The sequence below is a fragment of the Hemiscyllium ocellatum genome, chromosome 8, assembly GCF_020745735.1.
Source record: "Hemiscyllium ocellatum isolate sHemOce1 chromosome 8, sHemOce1.pat.X.cur, whole genome shotgun sequence".
NCBI classification, from domain to species: domain Eukaryota; kingdom Metazoa; phylum Chordata; class Chondrichthyes; order Orectolobiformes; family Hemiscylliidae; genus Hemiscyllium; species Hemiscyllium ocellatum.
In genome coordinates, this window is record NC_083408.1 from 52,382,364 (window position 1) to 52,407,648 (window position 25,285).

At 41.4% G+C, this 25,285-nt stretch overlaps 1 protein-coding gene across 1 annotated transcript in view; it reads right to left on the bottom strand.

The window, feature by feature from the left end:
* Window positions 1-25,285, bottom strand: part of prkd1 (protein kinase D1) — a 181,437-nt gene that overhangs the window by 102,090 nt on the left and 54,062 nt on the right. Inside the window, exon 2 of the mRNA XM_060828378.1 lies at window positions 13,367-13,498. Within this exon, the coding sequence (XP_060684361.1) occupies window positions 13,367-13,498 (132 nt within the window). The remainder of the gene's footprint in view (window positions 1-13,366; window positions 13,499-25,285) is intronic.

Below are 25,285 nucleotides of genomic sequence, written 5' to 3' on the forward strand. Positions count from 1 at the left end.
TTAAAAAATTGTGTGATTTAATGTAATAATCTCAAAGAAATTAATGCTGCAACAAAATTTAAATAAATATAGCTGGCAGCAACATTGGTATGAAGGAAGACTCCATAATTGATGATCTATTGAAGATGTTCATCACCATACGTGTGAAATGATTTGAGGATCTGCAAAATCCTGTAAATAAACCACTGGTTTGTCCGCACTCATGGTTACAAAAGGAAATGGTTCACTTGCCTGAACATGTTGTCACTTAAAACAAAAATTGAGCCACATAAAGATTTTGACATGCAGTTCTCATCCTGTTAACTTCATCAGTATTATCAGATTAGGGACAGACTTTGCTTGGGGGAAATTTTAAACAGTTATTGTCAGCCTTAACAAAACACCCATCAACACTGGCACCCAATAAATGATACTCTGCAATCTTACTGTCTGAACTTAGTTAACAATCACACAACACCAGGTTATAGTCCAACAGGTTTAATTGGAAGCACACTAGCTTTCGGAGCGACGCTCCTTCATCAGGTGATTTCGGAGCGTCGCTCCGAAAGCTAGTGTGCTTCCAATTAAACCTGTTGGACTATAACCTGGTGTTGTGTGATTTTTAACTTTGTACACCCCAGTCCAACACCGGCATCTCCAAATCATGTCTGAACTTAGCCAGTGATCATTGAACCTGCTAAGGCATTACCTTACAAAGCATTCTTGTCACCATTGACCTCTTTGGGATTCCTACTGCAGCCATTTATTAGCAAAAGTAATAATTCTTTGACCAGTTTATGCTTTCTGCAGAGGAATTATTTCAGTAGAGTACTGTATGCCAAGTAAAGTTGATACTTGCTTCACCCAAAATGCAGACTTTTGGAGAAAAGCATTAAGGCTAACTGTAAACACTCCACATTCCCCAAGTGGCTAAAGGGGAGTGAACTTAAAATTACCGAGATTAAAACCTTGAGCAAAGAATTCTACTTAGTGAATTTTGTTCACACTTGATCTAGGTTTTTCTGCAATTATTTATATAAAATAATTAGGGGCGAGATCACATAGCATTGATCATTTGCCACTAAATGCTAACGGCATGCTTTCACTGTTCTTTCCCAAGTGTTTGGACACACACTTGTAAGAAATGTGTGTAAGTGTGAATGAGTGAAGGGGAGGGGGCTGGAGTTGTATTTGGGTGACATTTTGGTCCCCCAGATCCCCAGGATGATTCAAGAGGCAGGTTCGGAGTTGTGGACCAGATACTTTATAGTGTCTGTTGTGTCTGAAGGTTTGGCAAAATGAGGTCTAAGTTGCACGATCTGACACTCACAAGATGTGAGCATTTTTCTAACACCATCAAGGTGGCCTTTAGGAGCATGACACAAGATTTTCATGGAGGCTGGCAATGGCATTCCTCATGGAGTAAAGCTGATTTGTGCCAGGGCTCTTCCCCTTTGTTGACTTCAACATTTCAGCTAAAGTCCTGCCATGGGGGACACTCAAATATGTGTCCAACAGCAGGGAGGACTGCAGATGCTGGAGACCAGAGTTGAAAAGTGTGGTGCTGGAAAAGCACAGCAGGCCAGGCAGCATCCAAGGAGCAGGAGAATCGACGTTTCGGGCATGAGCCCTTCTTCAGGAATCCCCGAAACGTTATGCCCGAAACGTCGACTCTCCTGCTCCTTGGATGCTGCCTGACCTGTTGCGCTTTTCCAGCTGCACATTTTCAGCATCTGCAGACCTCACTTTCTCTTGTTTCAACAGATGACCAACCACTTTCAACTTAGTCAGTGATCAATTTCAGCTTCTTTGTCTTGGTTTGCAGAAGTGCTCTTTAGTTTGAGAGATCAATAGGGAGGGAGGCAGGCTGTGAGGAAAGCCTCAGTTTAGACTTGAAGGGTTCTGTTCAGACCACGTCGTTACCATTCACCTTGGGATGCAACATGAGTGGAAGGTTGTGCAGAGGCAAAACAGAAGGGGACATGCTGCTTTGAGAGAGAACAGAGCAGAGAATGAGCCTCATTCTCACAAGGTCCTCTGGAAGCTTTTCTCTTACCCCACTCTGAGCATCTAATTTACAAAGGAGGTATGCAGGAAAAGTTTTTAATCTCTCACAGACAAACCTTAAGCCTTAGAGCAGGGCAAGGATGGTACTGCCTGAGGTTGTCATCGTGACGGCAGCTCTGAATTATTGGGATCCTCCCAGGTTGAAATGGATGATATCTGTAATGTCTCCCTCCTCGCCACCACTGCTGACCCAGAGAGGAGACAGATTCTCACTATATCAGGAAAAGGGAATTTATTGTGTTCCCTCTGAACAGAGCAAAGAGGGAAAAGTGTACACATGGTTCACCAGAATAGGGAGCTCCCCCATAGTGCAGGGTATCATCAACGAGCACAAACGTGAGTAAGCATTATGGCAACAATAGTTTATAACCACAAAGCTTTTCACTTTCTGAAGATGCAGTTAGTGTGTGACCATGCTCAGCATATCAGGCAATTGAATGTCCTATCTCACAGCTAGCAATCATGATGCTTTTAATCTGTACCAGTGCACTATTTACTCAATATTAGTGGCACTATGTCGAACCAGAAGGTGGTTGCTGGGAAACATGATGTAACCTCTGACCACCTGGCTCACCTATAAACTGTGAGATGCGTGCATGTTGTAAGTGTGTGAGCATGAGATGAGGCTATGTTGTTAGTAGATGATTTGTGCTTGATAAAGATTGTTGGTGGGTAAGTGGAGATTGATGAACGGAGCTCAGTATGAAGCTGATGTTTTTTTTTTACAAGGACACATTTGAGGATCTATTCACTGACTCTTCTCGCCCCAGTTCAGGTTTTCAGCGATTGCAATGGTGGAGATTGTCATCCTCTCCCACTACCTTCTCAGACTGTATAGAGGTTGTCCACCTAGAACACTGCATATGAGGACTTTGGAACATATTGTCAGTAGATTGCTCTAGTTTTACTCATCCCTCTGCTTAGAATATCTTCTTAAAATGCACTCTCCCTTTAAAGGTTGTGAGAGGATTTGTTGCTTGGGTACTCGTTGTTGTGGTTCTGTTCGCCGAGCTGGGAATTTGTGTTGCAGACGTTTCGTCCCCTGTCTAGGTGACATCCTCAGTGCTTGGGAGCCTCCTGTGAAGCGCTTCTGTGATGTTTCCTCTGGCATTTATAGTGGTTTGTCTCTGCCGCTTCTGGTTGTCAATTCCAGCTGTCCTTGGCAGTGGTCGGTATATTGGGTCCAGGTCGATGTGCTTATTGATTGAATCTGTGGATTAGTGCCATGCCTTTAGGAATTCCCTGGCTGTTCTCTGTTTGGCTTGTCCTATAACACTACTACTAACACAACACAACAAGATTGGAGTGGTGTTGGAAAAGCACAGCAAGTCAGGCAGCATCAGAGGGGCAGGAACATCAACGTTTTGGGAAGAGGCCCTTCACCAGGAATGAGGCAGGGAGCCTCTGGGGTAGATAGATAAATGTGAGGGGTGGGGCTGGGGAGAATGTAGCATAGAGTACAATAGGTGCATATGGGTGGGGATGAAGGAGAGGAGGGTGGAGCGGATAGATGGGAAGGGAGATTGGCAGGTAGGACAGGTCATGAGGATGGTGCTGTGCTGGCAGATTGGAACTGGGGTAAGGTGGGGGGAGGGGAAATGAGGAAACTGATGAAGTCCACATTGATGCCCTGGAGTTGAAGCATTTTGAGGTGGAATATGAGGCGTTCTTCCTCCAGGTGTCAGATGGAGAGGGAGTGGCAGTGGAGGATGCCCAGGACTTGCATGTACTGGCAGAGTGGGAGGGGGAGTTAGATTAGATTAGATTACTTACAGTGTGGAAACAGGCCCTTCAGCCCAACAAGTCCACACCGACCTGCCGAAGCGCAACCCACCCAGATCCATTCTCCGACATTTACCCCTGCCCCTAACATTAAAATGTTCGGCCACGGAGTGGTGGGGTTGATTGGTGCGGATGTCCCGGAGATGTTCCCTAAAGGGCATGCGAGAAGGCATCCAATCTCCCCAATATAAAGGAGACCGCATCGGGAGCAACAGATACAATAAATGACATTGGTGGATGTGCAGGTGAAACTTTGATGGATGTGGAAGGCTCCTTTAGGGCTGAAAAATGTGTTGCTGGAAAAGCGCAGCAGGTCAGGCAGCATCCAAGGAGCAGGAGAATCAACTTTTCGGGCATAAGCCCTTCTTCAGGAATGCCCGAAACGTCGATTCTCCTGCTTCTTGGAAGCTGCGCTTTTCCAGCAACACATTTTTCAGCTCTGATCTCCAGCATCTGCAGTCCTCACTTTCTCCAAGGCTCCTTTAGGGCCTTGGATGGAGGTGAGGAGGAAGGTGTGGGTGCAGGTTTTGCAATTCCTGTGGTGGCAGGGGAAGGTACCAGGAGTGGATGGTGGATTGTTCTGGGAGGGACGTGGACTTGACCAGGTGGGGAGGGAAATATATCCCTGATGGTGGGGTCCGTTTATAGGTGGCGGAAATGTCGACTGATGATGTGGTTTATGTGAAGGTTGATAGGGTGGAAGGTGAGGACCAGGGGAGGTCTGTCCTTGTTGCGGTTGGAGGGGTGGGGTTTGAGGACGGAGGGGTAGAATTCCCCCCACCCCCACCCATGCCATCCTGTAAATCTTAGGGCTGTGCAGGTGGATGATAGAAATGTAGAACGTTTGTGATTTTAGGTAGTGGGTAGCATTTTGTAAACAGTATTTGGCTTTCTCTTTAAACTGTAAAAGTTTTTTGCATGTATACCATTGAGCTTAGATACTTGGATTGGGCATGTCTGAGGTATTAACTCTCTTCATCTTTCTTTCCCAGGTAGGTAGATGCAGCCCCGACCATGGTGACAGAAGAGGAAATTCTGTCTCTTGAAGGGTTTAAAATTGATAAAAAGGAAATGTTGGATAGACTGTGGTACTCAAAGTTGAAATCGTTCCAGGACTGGTTGAGATGCATCCCAGGATATTGGAGAAAGTGAAAGTGGAAATTGAAGAAATACTGGCTCTTTCAGTCTTCCCGAGACTCAAGGTAGGTGCTAGAGGACTGGTGAATTTCAGATTTTAAATGCTTGTTCAAGAAATGCTTTAAAGTTAAGCCCAACAATGACAGACCAATCAGTTTAACATCATTGGTGGAGAAACTTCCAGAAACAATTACTTGGAATAAAATTGGCATATGTGGACTTCTAAAAGGCATTTAATGTAGTGCTACATGACAGACGTGTGGGGAAAATTATAGTTCACGGAAGAAAAGCGATAGCTAACAATGTGGATATTGAATTGGCTGAGGAAGCAGAGAGCCAATTAACCTTTTTGGCTGGAGGATGTTGAAAGTCCCTGGAGGTCAGTATTGGGACCCTTGCTTTTGGACATACATATAAATGAATCTCTCAGAATCACTACAGTATAGAAGCAGGCCATTTTGCCCATCAAGCATACATTGATCTTCCCCTTCCCCCTGAACATCATCCCAACAGTCAACCCTTTTAACCCTGCATTTCCCATGGCTAACCCATCTTGCCTGCACATCCTTGGACACTATGGGCAATTTAGCATGGCCAATCCACCTAATCTGCACATCTTTGGATTGTGGGAGGAAACCTGAGCACCCAGAGGAAACCAACACAGACACAGGGAGAATATGCAGACTCCACACAGACAATCGCCCAGGGCTGGAATCAAACCCGGGTCCCTGGTGCTGTGAGATAGCAGTGCTAACCATTGAGCCACTGTGTTGCACCAAGATCTAGATCATAGAGTGGGGGTCAATTGCAAAGCTTGGGGATGATACAATAAACATTGGGAGCATTGTAAACTATGCGGAGCACAATGTAGAACTTCAAAAAGTCTTTGGCTAGTTGGAATGAGAGGATAGCCAGGTGGCAGATGAAGTTCAATACAGCAAGATGTGAGGTGATTTATTTTGGTGGGAAGAACATGGACACACAAATAAAATAGGAGGTACAATTTCAAAGGGGATGGTGCAAAGAGAGACTAGATAGATCGATGTTGTTTTCCTTACAAACAGAAAGTGGAGGAGGGACCTGATTGTGGTGTAGAAAGTTAGAAGGGGCATACAAAGGGTAGTTTAGGAGAAACCTTTCACCTTACTCACTACCTGAATGGGTGATAGAGGAAGAAATCTTCAAGGCATTAAAGACTGTTCAGATGAGTACTTGAAATGCCAAGGCTATGGGCCAAATGCTGGGAAATGCAATTAGAATAAAGAGCAATATACACCGCGAGCGAAAGGGCTGTTTTCTGCAATGTAAGAACTCGATGTCTGTAAGGAATGAATGCTATGTGTTTCAATCTCAGGAGTTACCAAAGGAGAGGGAGTGGCTGGACATCAATATCTTAGGGATCTCCTTGGTTTGGAGGAGGAATGGGAGAACAGCATGGCAGGCAATAACTTGCTTAATTAAACCCACTTTGAGTTCAGCCAGGGTCACTAAGCTCCTGACTTCAATACAGCCTTAGTTCACACATGGACAAGAAAGCTGAGTCCTGACGGGAAGTGACAATGACATCAAGGCTACATTTGACCGAATGTGGCAACAAGGAGCCCTAGCAAAACAGGATCCAGGGGAAAATGCTCCACTGGTTACAGCCACTTCCACTGAAAAGGAAGGTGGTTGTTTGCTGAAGGTCAGCTCCAGGACATCTCTACAGGGGTTCCATAGGGTAGTGTCCTAGTGCCTAGCCATATTCAACTGCTTCTTCACTGATCTTCTTACAATCACAAAGTCAGAAATGGGGATGTTTGCTGATGATTCCATAATGTTCAATACCAGTTGCAACTCCTCAGATACTGAAGTACTCCATGTCCAAGACATGAACAATATCCAGGTTTGGACTGTCAAGTGGCCAGTAACATATATATCACAACAAGTATCAGACAATGATTATCTCAACAAGAGAAAATCTAATGTCACCTTTTGATATTCAGTGGCAATACCATCACTGAACCCCTATTTTCAACACCCTGGAGGCTTCATTGACCAGAAACCAAACTGAACTCAGCACACAAACACTGTGGCTGCAACAGCAGGTCATAGACTAGGAACCCTGCAGTGAATAATCTCCCCAAAGTCTGTACATCATGTCCAAGGCACAGGTCAGGAGTGTGATGCAGGTCTAACAAGAGTCAAGAAGCTTGATGTCATCCCAGATGATGCACCTCACTTGACTGGTACCACATCCACAGACTTTTATTCTTTCTGTCATTGATAATTAGTGGCAGTAGTGTATACCGTTTACAAAACACGGTGCAGAAGTTCACCAAGATTCCTTAGATAGCATCTTCCAGACCCATAACCACTAACACCTAGAATGGCAAAGACAGCAGATACATGGGGACATGCCAATTGCAAGTTCAGTTCAAGCCACTTACCATCCTGACTTGGAAATATAATGCCATTCCTTCAGGATTACTGGGTCAAAATCCTGGAAGTCTCCCCCAAACAATATTGTGGATCTACATTTACTAAAAGGATTGCAATGGTTGAAGCAGCAACTCACCACCAACGTCTCAAAAGCAACTAGGAGTAGGGAGTAAATGGTGTCTCAGTAAGTGATACACATATCCCATGAAAAAATAAAATAAAGGCTGAGTAACTCCAACTGCTACAAAGAACAGGAAGGTAACATGAACACCTTTACCACTGTATATATAGAGCATTCTTCCTCTTCTGGACCTCTTGAACAGTGACCTCCACTGCTGTACCAGAGAACAAATGCATGGTCTCTCTCTGTTCCTCAACCATCCTGTTACATTACAGTCATGCCTCAACATTAGTGGAAATGATGTTGAAGCTGACATATAAGGAGACCAAAATTGTACACAGTACTCCAGGTGTAACCTCACCAGCACCCTGAACAGGAAGGTCATGCCACAGTACTGAGTGGAGTTTTGGTGTCCTTACTTGAGAAAGGATGCACTGGCACTGGAGGGGATGCAGAGAAGATTCACTAGATTGATTCCGGAATTGAGGGGTTTGGCTTATGAGGAGAAACTGAGTAGACTGGGATGAAATACATTGGAATTCAGTCACTGATTGCCAACCAGGAAAGCACTCATTTATCCCCAAGTTTTGCTTCCTGTTAGTTAACCAATCCTTGATCCATGCTAATAAATTGCCTGTCACACCTTGCATCTTTATCTTATTCAGCAGCCTTGTGCATGGCACCTTGCTGAATCCAAAGGGTTGTGGAATTCTCTGCCCAGTAAAACAGTTGAAGTTGCCTTGTCAAATGTTTTTATGGCGAAGCTAGATTTTTGAACAGTAAAAGAATTAAGGGTTGTGGTGAACAGACGGGTAAATGGAGCTGAATCCCCAAGAAAATCCGCCATGATCTTATAGAATGGTGGTGCAGGCTTGAGGGGCCTGATTGTCTACTCCTGCTCCTATTTTGTATAGCCTTATGTTCTTATACTTAAATCATGACAATCATCATTTAGCTCCAAATTTGCACACCAAACATACATTTTCAAACTGGTTTGTCTTATTAGCATATCCTCTGTTTCATGTTAGTTTTTCCCCTTTTACCAAAATAAGCCCCTCAGTGTTTTGCCAAATAATGACTATCAAAACAGTGGTTCCTGCTTTCTTAAAATAAATTCAATCAGTATTTAGAAGGAACAATACAGTCAACTACTTGCAAATAAATCCAGCCTATCTAATCATTTGGAGGAAGCAATACATCAGCCCTTATATAAAAATATGTAATTCTTTAATAGTTTACATGAGTGAAATTGAAAACTTGACATAACCACAGCAAACTATTTTAACATTTCAAGGGAATGTTGTGAGTTTGTTCAAAAATAATCTTGTCAAATCTTGACCTATTGCAGAATGCAAACAACATTGTGAAAAGTTATTAGTTCCTCTTAAGAATACCATTTCTGATTCGGGGATTAATGAACATCCACATGGGTAGATTAGTTGTCCTACTGGAAATAAGGCATTAAGGTCTTACACGTTTGTGAAATATTTTAGTTGGAAACATGAGACTTTCTCTATGTGCGCTATCACAGTGTGCTACCAGGCAACTATTTTGAGTTTTTCCAGTTCTCCACTGTATGAAGGATTACTCAGATTCAGAACTCACACCTTCATAACTGAAAGTGTCCAGGTCTGGATGATGATAAATGCTTGCAGATTAAATCAGAAGATATTTTAAGAACTTTTACTGTACCTGGTTCAAAGTGCTGTTTGAAATATAATCAAACAGTACCTGATCTGACCCAAACATCAACTGTGATTTCTCTTCACAGATGCTGCCAGATCTGCTGAGCTTGTCCAGTAATTTCTGTTTTTGTTCCTGATTTACAGTATCCGCAGTGCTTTCGGATTTTAAAATCTGATCTAGCGTAGTCTAGGGTGTGTTATGATTCCAGGCTAAACTAGCAACTTTGCTGTGATCCCAGATGAGCCACCAAGTTGGGTTATGATCCCAGTAAGACCACCAACTGTATATTACAGCCTGCCTAGGGGCCAATAGCTTTTATTTTTAAAGTAGGCAAAAGATGAGATCTAGGGGACTTGCTATGAGAATATAAATTCACAAACAATGGCACTTTACAGTACAATTTAGAACAACATACAATCTACAATACATCTACAATTAATTTCTAATACCCAGAATGAACTTGTGGTAAATATGGATAATACACTACGGTTGAACACACACAGTTGCACATCAAATTGCAGATGCATTCAGGCCAGATTCTAAGAGTTCTTCCTCAAACGTTTATGATGCAGTTCCTCATCAAATCAAGGGTTATGGAGATAAGGCAGGGAGCGGATACTGATTAGGAATGATCAGCCATGATCATATCGAATGGCGGTGCAAGCTCGAAGGGCTGAATGGCCTACTCCTGCACCTATTGTCTATTGTCTATTGTCAAATCTCAACAAACTTCACAAGTTTGCAATTTTTCAATTCCGCTGATCTGAGTTTAAAACTCTCCCTCAGTAGCTGCTCCATCATGAACTGCCTCAATAGCTCATGGACTGTTTTAGTCGATTACTCTCTGAACCAGGTATATGCCCCCCTCGACTCCTGGACTTATTCACTTGCATAACTGCCGTTGTTGCTGATGGCTAACTTCACTAAGCTACTTTCCCTATACTCGAATGTTTCTCGGTTGCTTAAGGAGACTTTACTCCTGAGTTTTTCAAACACCTACCCCCCTATTCTCAGCTCTCTGGGCTGATTAGTGGCATCCAGTTTCTGAGAGGCACAATAATTTTCAGGACATTTTCGAAGCCCTGACTGAAACACCTAGTTATCAATTAACTCCTGAAACTTGGCCTGAATTCTAACAACACAAAGATATCCAAATGCTCTAAAATCTTCTCACTGGGTCTCCTACACAGAATACATAGAGATCAGTTGCCTTCCCTGCAATACAGGCAAAAATCAGCACTTCTAACATGAATGCGACTGTCTCTTCTTCACCCCATGATGATCATCAATCATTGTCTGTCTCCCATAAATTCTTGTTCAGTGAGCCTGAATTACTGTGCATAATCTTGTGAGGATCTTCCACTATGTCCCTCCCTCTTGCTCGGCAGAATTTAATAGTGCCACCTAGCAACGTTTAGAACAGAGTGTACTTAATACCGAGCACAAAACAAAATGGTCATAGTTAGTGAGTTTCCTCACATGTACAAACATACAAATCAGGAGCAAAGGTAAACAATTCTGCCCCTCAAGCCTGTTTCACCAATCAATATGATCATGGCCTATCTGTTTACTATTTGAATCCGGCGTTCATTCCCTTGCCTAACAAGTATCTATACAGATACATATTGCTATCAATTATTAGGCTTACCTTTTAGTTCTGAACACCCTCAACCATTTTCGGGCTGCTTCCTTCTCAGTGTAGCTCCCACTCATCAGGGAAATTATGGCTCTGAGCTTTTCTCAGTCACTCTTTCTTCTCTTCAAGCCCCAAATTATTTTCCCCTCCATCCCCAGCATCAGTATCCCCTCCCTCCCATCCCCCATCCAGCCTCTACATCCCATTGTCCCTCTGAAACAGTATCCACTGGGAGAAGTAAGCAGCATATCAACAATAATATGCCAGAATGGGACGAGCTCGATGACCTCGTTTATTCTGGTGTATTTTAAATGTTAATATTTAAAAAATTGTTGAACTTTCTTTAGTTAAAAGGTGAGACTGCTGAATAATCTGAACAGATTGTTGTGTTTGAAGTGGACCACTGTTTTCTCTCTCTTGCAAAAAACAGCCTTTCAAAATAAACATTTCATAAACTATCTGAACACAGCATTTGAAACTGTTCTCTACTTTTGAAAAAAAAGGAAAAGCAATCAGATATGAGAGTGAAGTGAAGCATTGCATCTGTTAGAGCTAATTAGTTGTTAGCCCAGGAAATTGTACATCATGTTCATGCTCAAACAGAATATAAGTTCCAACAATAGTCACAACTTGACAAAAACATGAAGTCGAATTCCATGCTTTTAGGAAAAGCTATGACTTTTGAGTAAAGTTTAACAAAGCCATTAGAAATTTACAAATGCAATTTTCAATGGATAAGCATAATCATTGAACAGCAAAATATGTAACTGCTGATTGTGTTATTCTGTTAAATATCTATTTTCTCCAGGTTATAACAATTGAGGAAAAATGTTGCACAGAAAGTTTCCAAAGTTTTTGAAAAACTGATTGAATCAATTGATTCATTAATGACATGCAATGATAAAATATCGAGATCAGTTTTGCCTATTATGTTCATATTTCATTTGAACTTATACGCAGAGTAGACTTAGACTATTCAGCCCTTTGAGCTGCCTTTACTATTTGAGAAGCATTTTCGTCTGTTGGCAATCTGTTCATATAATATGACATAGCAAGTAAGGACAATGTATATAAGAATCCCAAAACATTAGCATGCAGACATTGCAGGTAATTAAAACAAACAGAATGTTATCTTCCATTAAGAAGGAGTTTAAGAGAGCAACTATTAATGCAATGTTGTGTCTCCACCTTCGAGTACTGTTTGGAGATACAAACAGTAGGTGTATGATTTGCGAGAAGCAAACATGCACAGCTTTGGAGCTGAACCTTTCTCTGGATTTAGGAAAACCCAGCCTGTGCACGCTTGTTTCACATAAACCATACACCTACCATTTGTGACTTCACAAGCCACTTCCGCCTCTTCATACCAGGTTTGAGTGAGCAGTGCTGTTTGTGAACTGTAGGAGAGAGCTGGGCTGGCTCAATTCTCAAATCAATGATCAAAATTCCAACAGCTTAAAGAACAATGGCACCTCACTATTCACGTTCCTCGCCACGTTACCAGGTCAGCTGATGCCCTCTCAGATACTCCCCTGCTTGAAATGAACCATCCGTGCCTCCTTAGATTACCTGTGCCATCTTTATGTCCCCTATTTAACCCCTATAGCCACTCACCCAAACTCCATGCAACATCAATGGAAAAGAGAGTCTTTGTGGAAAAATTAAACCATAACAACTAATAAAGGCTTCAACATAATTGGTATTGAAAGAAAAATATGTTATCATTGAAAAGGACCATGAAATATAGAGCTTCTTTACTTAACGTCAGGACTATATCCCGAAAATTCACAATTTTAAGAAAAGAAAACTTCAAGTGAAGAACTGATTCCCATTGTAATCAATGGTAAAATGGAGGTAAGTTCTGTAGGGGCTTCCTTGGCAGATGAAAAACCATTAAGATAGTAATAAACAACAAAGTAAAATAAATTTAAAAATATAAAACAAAAATATAACATGTTATGATACTGTTAAGATTGACCAGGCTCCAAATAGTGCCAGAAGTTGTTTGACTCCCAGGATTACTTGCACTCACTGACTTCCATACTAAATGGAGTACAGGGCCATAATTCCATTTCAGGAGGGAAGAAAGGACCCAGGGCCAGAGCTAGCAGTGAAGAGAGGGCCAGACCTGGACCATAAAGGTTAGAATAGAAAGCAGGAGATGAGGCCAGGGCAACACATCACCAAGAGACCAAGGCCAAGGGAAACTGAGTCTGTGGTAAGTTGAGACCCAGGCAGCAAGTTTGGGACAAAACAAGGCCAAATGGAGCAAGCTGGGAGATTAGGCTGGAAAATATGCCCACAGCAAGACAAGGCCAGGCTAAGCAAACAGGACACAAGGCTGAGAAGGAGACAAGACCACTTACCCATAATCAAAACAAAAGGGGGAGAATCTCTGGGATGTAGACAGTGCAGTGTTAGACATTGATTTGTGATGGCGATGGAACATAGACAGCAAGTTGTTGAATAAATGCATGATACTGACTCCACATTACTTCTGTTTTGTCTGGCATTGAATATCTTAAAGTTGAACTTACCTTCACATTTGAGTCCCTGCCGCACTAATCCCCACAGCATCTCTCCACAGTGATCACAGAATGCAGGAGCCCTGTACGAATGGACAAACAAGGCGTGTGGTCGAATCTGGAAATCTTCAAATGTGGCAGCAGCTGCACATTACAAATGGAGGAAGAATTTAGGAATCACAAACAGTGAATTGCTTTTTTATACAATACCCATTAACTCGTGAACTGAGTTTGTTTTACAAAGATTCCATAACTGTTTCCTACATCTACTCTAGAAGGGCATGATTTCAAGAAGTCTAAAAGAAATGCAGGCATTTTTTCTAAATTAACCAACAAACTTTTAATAAATTGGATACTATGAAATAATCAGTTGTTCTATCGTGACTTGTTACTATGGGAATTGATGGAATTTAATGTTAATTCTGAAAGCTATTGTTCAAAAGTGCTAGTAACAATGTCACCAGACTAGCTACCCTGAAGACCAAGAAACAGCCCTGAGCTCATTGGTGTTCATCTCCAGATTCTGGATTAGTGGTGCTAGAAGAGCACAGCAGTTCAGGCAGCATCTGAGGAGCAGTAAAATCGACGTTTTGGGCAAAAGCCCTTCATCAGGAATAAAGGCAGAGAGCCTGAAGGGTGGAGAGATAAGCTAGAGGAGGGTGGGGTAGGGGGAAAGTAGATTAGAGTACAATAGGTGAACGGGGGAGGAGATGAAGGTGATAGGTCTGGGAGGAGGGTGGAGTAGATAGGTGGAAAAGAAGATTGGCAGGTAGGACAAGTCGTGGGGACAGTGCTGAGCTGGAAGTTTGGAACTGGGGTGAGGTGGGGGCAAGGGGAAATGAGGAAACTGTTGAAGTCCACATTGATGCCCTGGGGTTGAAGTGTTCCGAGGCGGAAGATGAGGCGTTCTTCCTCCAGGCGTCTGGTGGTGAGGGAGCAGCGGTGAAGGAGGCCAAGGACCTCCATGTCCTCGGCAGAGTGGGAGGGGGAGTTGAAATGTTGGGCCACAGGACGGTGTGGTTGATTGGTGCGGGTGTCCCGGTGATGTTCCCTAAAGCGCTCTGCTAGGAGGCATCCAGTTTTGCCAATGTAGAGGAGACCGCATCGGGAGCAATGGATACAATTAATGATATTGGTGGATGTGCAGGTAAACCTTTGATGGATGTAGAAGGCTCCTTTAGGGCCTTGGATGGAGGTGAGGGAGGAGGTGTGGGCGCAGGTTTTACAATTCCTGCGGTGGCAGAGGAAGGTGCCAGGATGGGAGGGTGGGTTGTAGGGGGCATTGGACCTGACCAGGTAGTACAGAGGGAACAGTCTTTGCGGAAGGCAGAAAGGGGTGGGGATGAAAATATATCCCTGGTGGTGGGGTCTTTTTGGAGGTGGTGGAAATGTCGGCGGATGATTTGGTTTATGCGAAGATTGGTAGGGTAGAAGGTGAGCACCAGGAGCGTTCTGACGTTGTTACGCTTGGAGGTGTTCATATCCAACCAAGTAACAGAATCACTGTAGTGTGGAAGGAGGCCACTCAGCCCATTCATCTGCACTGATCCTCTGAAAAGCATCCCACCTAGAACGAGCTCCCCCGTTCCCCCACCATATCCCTGTAACCCCATGTCTACCATGGCTAACCCAACTGTCTACACATCCCTGGATACCACAGATCAATTTTTAGCATGGTAAATCCATCTAACCTGCACATCTTTAGACTGGGAGGAAACTGAAGCAGCCAATGGAAACTCATGGAGACACAGGTCAATGTGCAAACTCCACACAGACAGTCACCCGAGGTTGGAATCATACCTGCTGTGAGACAACAATACTAACCACTGAGCCACCATGCCAACCCTGGGGGTCATCTGGTGAAATTTCAATTTGCTTAATAAATCTGGAGTACAAAACTGCTGGCAATAATGCTAACCATGAATACATTACAGCAAAAACCTCCCTGGGTCACTTTTCTCCTTTAAGGAAGGAAATGTAACATCCTTATCTAGTCCAGTCTAGATGTGACTCCAAACCCAGATCAATATAGTTGGCACTTAACTGTCCTCTGTGATGACCTAGTAAACTGCTCAGTTCAATGGCAACTGGAGATGAGCAATGTTGGACTTGTCCACAACAGTTACATCTTTATAAGATCATAAAATGTAGGAGCCAGAAGTTGGCCATTTGGTCCATCAATCCTGCTTGGTATGGCTGATCTGATAATCTTCAAATTACGTTCTACCTTTTCCCTAGAACTTCTGCTTCCCTTACTGATTAACAATCTGCCTATCTCAGCCTTGAAATACTTAATGACCGAGCCTCTACGGTTTTCTGTGGTAAAGAACTCTACAAACACTCAGAAGAAATTCCTCCTCACTTCTGTCCTAACTGGGCAACCCCTTACTCTGAGGTTATGCTTTCTAATCCTATACTCGCCCACAAGGGGAAACAACCTTACTGTGTCGATCCTATTAACACCCCTAAAGATATTGTATGATTCAATGAGGTTCTCCCTCTTTCTTCTGAACTCCAAGGATTATAGGCACGATCTACTCAACCTGTCCTTAGCAGAGGATCCCTCCACATTTAGGATCAGCCTTCTGAACCTTCTCAGCACTACTGTTAGAGTATGTTTTCTTTGATAGAGGGACCAAAACTGTTCACAGGACTTCAACCATGTTCAAACTGGTATCTTACATAGTTTTCGCAAAACATTCCCAGTTTAGAACTCTATTCCCTTTGAAATCAAGGCAACATTTCAGTTGTCTTTCCTATTACCTACTGAATTTGTATGTTTTTTTGTGATTTATGCAAGGGACTTCCAAATCTCTTTGTGCTGTAGCTTTGTGCTTTCTTTCTGCATTTAACTAATATTCAGCTCCAATACTCTTCCTGCCAAAGTACATAGCTTTACATTCTTTTTCCCACATTATATTCAATCTGCCAAGATTTTGCTCAGTTGCTTAAGCTGTCTGAATCCCTCTGCAGGCTCTTGGAGTTTTCCTCAGTACTTGCCTTTCCACATATTTTTACGTCATCTGCAAATTTGTTTATAGTACATTCGCTTTTGTCATCAGCATCATCAATATTTATTGTAAATAACTGTAGCCCCAGTACTGATCCCTGTGGCACTCCACTGGTTATACGTTGCCATCTTGAAACTGCCTCCCTTATCACAACTCTGTCTTCTAACAGTTAGCCAATCTTCCATCCATGCTACTGTACTACTTACTACACTATGGTTGACCATTTGAAATTTGCCTACAAGCACAACAGGTCCGCAGCGTCAACCTGACCCTACATTCATCCCTGGAACAGCTGGATCACAAGGATATGTACATCAGGCTCCTACTTATTAATGAAAAGTGTGGTGCTGGAAAACACAGCAAGTCAGACAGCATCCGAGGTGTAGGAGAGTCGATGCTTTGAGCAGAAGCTCTTCAATGCTGATGAAGAGCTCATGCTCAAAATGTCAACTCTCCTGCTCCTCAAATGCTGCCTGACCTGCTGTGCTATTCCAGCACCACACACTGGACTCTGATTGTCAGCATGTGCAGTCCTCACTTTCTCCTACTTATTGACGGCAGTTCTTCCTTCAACACCATAATTCCAAACAGATTCATCTCTAAACTCTTATATTGATGTCTCAGCATGTCCACAATGATTATTACCATTTTTTTATAGATGCACCATAGAAAACATTCCAACTGGATGCATCACAGATTGGTATGGCAACTGTTCTTCCGAAGACTGCAAAAAAATACAGAAAGTTGTGAACACAGCCCAGTCCATCACTCAAATCAGCCTTCCATCTATTGACTCCATCTATACTTCCTGTTGTCTTGGGAAAACAACCAACATAATCAAGAGGACCCTCTCACCATGGTTATACTCTCTTCCATCCTCTCCTCTCAGGCAGAAGATATAAACGTTTGTCTAGATAATGAATAAATTCAAGACTGCTTCTTCCCTGCTGTTATTAAACTTTTAAATGGATCTCTCAAATTTTAAATTTAATGTTGATCTTGCTGCCTGTGCACCTTCTCTGTAGCCATAACATTGTACTCTATGCTCAGTTCCATTACCCTATTGCACTTTGTATCACATGATCTGCCTATACAGTGAGCAAAACAAGACATTTCACTGTAACTAGGTACATATGACAGTAATAAATCAAATAAAATCTTATTAAAGAGGCTAATGTGTGTAACTTATTAAATGCCCTCTGGAAACTCAAAAACATTACATCCATTCTTTACCCTTTATCCAGCTTTTCTTTACTTTCTCAAATAATTCTAATTAACTTTTCTTTCATGAAGCCATTCTCATTATTTTTGCCTATATGATGTACTCCTCAGTGTTCTGCAATTACATCCTTTGTAATAGGTGCAACCATTTTCCCAATAACAGATGTTAAGCTAACTAGCCCCTAGTTACCGGTTTTCTTTACCTCCTTTCCTTCTCAGGTAAAGATGCTATATTGGCAATTTTCTAATCCTCAAAAAATTTCCAATCTCATCAAATATAAATAAGTGAAAGGAAAAGACTGCAAATTTGAAAGCTGGAAAAATGTAGTGTACTGCAGGAATGCTCCTGTGAACTCAGTTGAAAAAAGAAAATTATATTGAAGAATAATAATATTTATGTGGCTCTTCTGTTATATTGAGTTTCGGGATGCCAGATGTCAACATTTGGTGTGCAGTGCTGTCACCCTCAGGGAAATGTTCGGAGATAACACCAAAACTAAAATGAGTGATTCTCCCTCACTGAATGACAACTTTTAAGCCTATTTGATTGGCACATGTTTCTTTCATGGACATAAAATTAGTCAAAACATGAATTAACGGATTGAATGTGGTGACACGATAAAAGAAGAGTGCTTTTTGTCAGAATCAAGATGGCATACATTTTGGAGGAGAATATGGAGGTGCTAGTGTTCCTATGTGCCTACTACCCTGAGTGGGGAGGTTGCAGCTTTACAAGACACTGCAGAGAAGAAGCCTTGGCAAGTTGCTGCAGTGCATATTGTAGATGGTGCACACTGTAACCACAATATGCCTGTGTTGAAGGAAATGAATGTTTAAGTAGATGTGGGCTGCTTCGTCCTGCATGTTGAGCTTTCGACTGTTGTTGAATTTGCGCTCATCTATTACAGTATTCCAACACAGTTGTGTTGTGCCCGATTAAATTGGTGATGAAAAGTCCTTGGGGATCAGGAGATAAGCCAGACATCACAGAAAATCTTACCATTAATGTCTTCACCAGCCATAGTATTTATATGGCTAACTCAATTACATTTCTGGTCACTGTTGAGCCCTCAACTGTTAATGATGAGGGACTTGTTGGTGGTCATGGCATTATGTGTTAACAGAACCCTTAAAATGTATTCTTTACTTATAACTAATAACATAAATTTGAAGGTTTAGATTAATAAGAGTATCTAGTATCCAGAGCCTTGGTAAGGTCACACCTTGAGTATAGTGTGTGGGTTTGGTCTGCTAGTCTGAGGAAGAACATTCTTGCTATTGAGGGAATCCAATGAGAGTTCACCAGACTGATTCCCAGGATGGCAGGAATGACATATGAGGAAAGACGGATTGACTGGTCTTGTACTCACTGGAATTTAGAAGAATGAGCGGGGTTCTCATAGAAACATATAAAATTCTGATGGGACTGGACAGGCTAGATGCAGGAAGAATATTCACGATGTTGGAGAAGTCCAGAAGTAGGGGTCACAGACTAAGAATAAGGGGTAAACCATTAAGGACTGAGATGAGGAAGGATTTCTTCACTCAGTTGTGAACCTGTGGAATTCTCTCCCACTGGAAGATGTTAGGGCCAGTTCATTAGATATATTCAAGAGAGAGCTGGACATGGACCTTGCGGCTAAAGCGATGAAGAGATATGGGGAGAAAGTGGGAATGGGATACTGAGATTGGATGATCAGCCATGATCATATTAAATGGTGGTACAGACTCAAAGGGCAGAATGGCCAATCTTGCACCGATTTTCAATGTTTCAATGTTTGGAAAGGGGACTGAATATGTCTGGACTCCCTGATTTATCTATTCCCAATTCCTGCTTCTAAACTTGCTTCATCTAAAGCTGACTCCAGGTTTTGGCTTTTTTGGCTTCTGCACAAAATCTGCTGAGGCTTCTCTTTCATTGTGATCTGGTGAACAAAAAAGCAAGAATCCCTGACACTTTACAATGACATAAAAGATCCACTTATGAACAGGTATTAAAGGTCTGGCATATGCTTATTTGTATTCATTCTGCTTTTTTGCACCTCTTGGTAGGAACCAAAGCATATGATGATGATGAAAAGTCACACTGCAGCACAATACAAAGAGAAGTAAAAGCACATTCTCAAACAATGTACAGCAGCTCAGCTGAACCAACGTATTCTTTCATCTTGTTGATCCCCAAAAAGGGGGACACTTCCCAGTAAATTATTTCAGCCATCAGAAACAAATGGCAAAGATACAGACATAGCAAAATGCTGTCATCTATTTGCCAAAGGTCTTTTGATAACGCTTCATTAATAAAAGAAGCAACCAAAATAGTGATCTCGCAGGCAGTAAGGTGGATTTAATTTAATATAATTTAGTAGGTGCAGAAACTTGATTGATTAAACTGTTTTTGTTAATATTACAGCAGCATGAAATTACTGGGGGAAGTGCGCTGGTGTGTGGGCTGCATTCTACTCACCTATTGCAGGATGAACGGCATTTCATTCTTTAGGACACATTCCCTTAGGTAATAGTTCTTCCTGACACAATGAATTATAAAATGCTTTATTTTGCAAAAGGAAAGGGGGCGTTTAATGTGGACCAATTTATTTGAATTATGGCTTGCAGACATTTGAACAATAAAGCTAAGAAAGAGCTAAGAGACATATGAATAGGAGAACAAATACTTCTGGCATAGGGCTCTACTTTATAACATTAAAAGGCTATGGCAATTTTCATACATTGCTTTGTTCTCTACTGGTTATCCAAAAATAATAGCACAAAATTCTAGGGCAAGGTTTTAATCCTGTTGTGTTGCTAGTGTGGAGCATAATGATCCAAGCCAGTAGTGTTCAGAAGTTCATGAACACTCATTAATGTTGGAAAGCACATGCCTTGATTGAATTGCGTTAGGATTGTGCAGATTGTTAATATGGTCTTCATAAGCCACACAGCAACATGGTGGAACTTTCATTCTATGTTTTGCTAATCTCATTAGCACCATGCATTTGATTTTCCATTAATTAGTTCTGAGATATTGCGTCACTGGAAAATCTGGTATTCACTGCCTATCTCTTGTTGTCTTGAGAAAATGACGGAATCATTGCATTTCATGGTGGTTTGATTAAATGAAGTGATTTGCTAGACCATTTTGCGGGCAGTTAATAGTCAGCCACATTGCTGTGGGACTTACAGACTTGACTGGGTAAGGAAGGCAATGTTAAGGAGGTAATGGTTCTGAAAAGGTTAACACAGGAGATCTCATTAGCCTCCAGCCTACCTAATGATGTGATAAAGCAGAGTGTCTTCGCATTTCATGGGATAAAGACCTATATCCACAGGTCTCTTCCTAGCCTTGGTAACCTTTATTGTACCAACTAGTAACTGGGTGCCAACATGCAATAAGCCGTATCTTGTCTAAGATGAGTGCCTCATCTCATTGGGACCCAGTTGACAGCAGTAAAGTACCCAACCACAGCGACCAGTGGTTGGCAACTCCCAGCCAAATGCAAAACAATGACCAATGAGCAATGGAATGTAGCTGTACAGAGTCAATTCCAACAAACCCAGCAGAAATTTCTGTTTAGAGCTTTAAAGACTTTATGGCTTTAAGGTCTAGTCATACAGCCTGACATCATCAGCTGAGCAATGAGACAACTTTTACAGAAAAGAATGGAAGATCAACAAGTAAGAAACAGCACTTATTGATAAAATCTTACAATTCAGACCTGGTAAGAAGCACTGAAGCATGTCGGATTTAGAAGCTAGTTACACCTTACAGTTACAGATTCTACTTGGAAGCAAACATTTGGAGGAGCAGTCTTGATTAGTGGTTCAGCTAGGAAACAAGGAGGCATCAGAGCTCCATGACTAAAGTTAAAATTTGCTGCTTGTCAAAGAAAAAATTAAATTAATGGGGCAAAACAGGCCGAGGAATTTAGGAGTTGAGAAAAAATGAATGTTTGAAAATCCAGGACCTAGAAGTAATTTAAACTGAGATTGCAGCACTGGTAACATCCTTAAGCCAGAATTAAGGTAACACGAGGCAATTTAAAACAGAGGAAAATAGTAAAAAGCAGGCAATCATAATTTAAACCACAGTTCAGGAAGAAATTATTAAAGCTGCAGGTACCAGGCTTTATTGGGAATATCATGGAAACAGTCGAACATTATTTATTAGACTTTAAAAGGCAGGGAATAGCAATTCACATTTTGTCTCTAGACGCTTTGAAATCTCCATTTGTCTGCAATAAATGGGGAAAACTCCAGTTTAGCTGAATAAGATAAGATAGGAATGCCCACCCTCTTGCAAAAACACAGGAAAATCGCCAGTAAACAGTACTAAGATACAACATTGCTAGATTGCAGTGTTTAAGGCTTTAAATTCAGGAAAATAATCTCTTCACCAATGTAAGCAAAATGAAAGAGCTCGTCATTGACTTCAGGAAGTGGAGTGGAGGGCACACCCTTGTCTACATCAATAGTGCTGAGATGGAGATGGTCGAGAGTATCAAGTTCCTGGGAGTGATGATCACCGACAATCTGTCCTGGTCCACCCATTTCCACTGTATCTCAGTACATGTGACAACAATAAATCAATCAAGCAATCAAAACAAACTAGCATTGCTATGCTGTACTGTTTCAAAGATTTGAAAGGAAATAAAGCAGTATTAAGATACTGCAGATTTTAAAAACTTTGAAGAAAGACGAGGAAATAATCACATTAAGAACAACATGCAGGAGAAATAACATAGATTTAATAGAACGCAGCATTGGATATCATCAAGAAACAGTCTTAAAATTGAAAGTTGTTTATAAGCTACACTTTACATGACATGTTAATCAACTAAATGCATATTTGTATTGAATAGGGTCTACAACTGGTGACATTATAGCTCAGAAAAACATAGATGATAGCAGAGATATACAGATTGGTGAAAAACAGTGATTATAGAGTTTTTAAATCTAAGTCTATAAGAATTTGAACTTATTGTTAGAATTTTTAATGAGTCTTTATCAGAAATACTAGTCCAAAGAAGACTTCATGTTGGAGAGATCTATTCAAATTGTGCTGAAAGAATCACAGACAAATCCTGAGAGGAAAAGGTCAATCTCACTATTGGAGAGCAACAGAGTCCACTTATTTTATAAAGTATAAGTCCTAAGAACGCATATGATAAGCCATCATAAAGCATAGGCCTGGTACCAGATGCTAGGTGTCAGAGTCTGTGCTGTGGAAGAAGGAAGCCTTAAAGACCCAATGAGTGCATGCTAGTTTTCTGTTAAAGATGTCATATGTGCAAAACTCCAGGTCACTTACAGAAGATTTTTAAAATAGAACACTTAAAAAGTAGCAAAGCATTCAAATGGCTACTCATACAAAGATGCTAATGAAATAGAGCCACCAGGCATTAGAAAAGATACAAATGCATTCCTTGTGGAAATCTCACTAATTTTAAGTGACTGTCATTGTCTTATCAGATAATTTATGATAAGAACAAAAATGACAGTGTACAGAGATGAAACTGCATGATCCATGCATGCTATAGCAATTGTACAAGAAATAAGGTATCAGAGAGTACAGCACATATATAGAATTCATAGTCAAGAGAGCTCACTTGTACACATGTCTTGAGCAAGCAGAAGGACTTCAAGTACTTACTTACAACAGACAGTGAAAGGGCAACAGAGACCAGTTTATATACCACAATAATCTAAAAATAAGCCAGTCAGAGAACAACTGGTTCTGGAAAAAGAGTTGTTCAACAACAAGCCAAGGGACAATCAATAAAAAATGTCATTGGTCTTCCTACATTCATGGCAGAAAAAAAAAGAAGAATCTACTGAGATTCCCTATGTTGGCATAACACAATTGTTTTGTATGGTCAACAGAATGGAAATCTGCACCTACACAGCACTGGCAGAAAAGCTTTCTATCTCTATCATCACTGAAGGTAGTTCAAATGATGGGAACCAATATAGTTTATGAAAAGGTGCAGCCTAAGAGCAAAGGAAAGAGCAGCAAACTGACTTATACTCATTGTTGAAACTTTATTTAAAATTGCTCAGGCGTCAACACAGTCTGGTGAACATGCTGCAGTTAAAGATTCCAATTTGATGTTAGATCCTGAAACAATGCCTGTTTGAGAGGAATTAATCAACTTCTCATCGCTCAAAAAAGAATCATCTGCACCACTGACAGAGACAAGTCAGCATCAATCCTCGAGCAGCATTACTGAGGATGTGAACATATTGGTTTCACCAGTTAGGCAACTGTAGGCCGAAGGAAGGCATGCCACCTAACCCAGAGGTATCAGGAGATTGAGAATAAAGATTTGCATGCACAGATTGATGATGGATTTCATATGTCTCTATGGCAACTGACACTGAGGTGGATTAATCAACAACAGGTTCAGGGCATGATCAAGAAGGAACTACCTGGAGCAAATACAGAGATTTCTGGAGAAACTCAACAGGTTTAGCAGCATCTGTGGTGAGAGAAAAACAGAGTTAACATTTCAGTCCGATATGACTCTTCTGCTTCTTCATTTCTGAAGGTGGCCATTCCAGATTTAACAGTAACTCTGTTTTCCTCTCTCCACAGATGCTGCCAGATCTGTTGGGTTTCCAGCATTCTCCGGGTTTCTTGCAGAACACCATTTTGCTTTTAGGAAACTACATGGCAAAGAGATTCAGGATACTGACAAGAAGAAGAAAGGGTCATGTGGGGTAGTGGCAGTGTCACTACCACTAGTCCTGAAGGCCCAGTTCAAGTCCCATCTGCTGTAGATGTCTGCTATCACATGGCTGAACAGGTTGATTAAAAACATCTCCTGCCAAGAAGATTCTACCTGGCTCATTAATCCTAGAATCAGCAAAAAGTAAAATACTCGTCTAAATGGCAAAACTGTCTGTCATGAAGGGCATTCATGAGATTAAATGTCCCCAGATGATGTTAAGGGGAAACTACCTGATTCAGCAGGGAACCATTCCACTGTGAAAGAAATTCAGGAGATTAAGTATCCTCCAGATAAGGTAATAGACCAACAACTCTGTTTAGAAGGAGCAATGTCCTCAGTAAAGGATAAAAGATCGTCCAGTGAACAGAGACTTTATACATAATGCAGGATGAAGAACAGAACCAAGATCAAGTTCTCAAGCCAAAGATCCTGCCAATCTTACAAGTTGAAAGAGACAGTGTTCTGGAAAATTTGTAAAACCTCCAAATTGCCTAAACCTGTGAAATCACAGACTTTGGGGGAGATGAGGTAGTGGTAAATACAATTATAAACATGAATGCATAAATGTTAACAATGGGGAAAAAAAGCTTTGGAGAAGGGCTGTATTTTGTATAAGGATTCTGAAAGAGTTAATGTTGAAGATTGTGTTAAGTTCCAACCAAGCTGATTAGGTCATATAAGCTTGGGTGGAACATCTTAGCACCTGAAGAGACTTAAATCCACATGTTTCCTCAGTCTTATTAACAACAATTATCTTACTAATGTAAGTTGTACAATTGTTATCACGCAATAAATTACATTTTGTTTAACATAACAGCCTCTTCTCATTCTGACTCATTTGATGGCACTGAACTACCTCAAATACAAAGCTTAGCAAAGTCAGTCATTGATCTTCCAAACCCACTACGGTAGAAAAGTTTCGCTCTTTGTTATTTCCATTACATCCAATTTAATGTTCACTTGTGAAAATACAA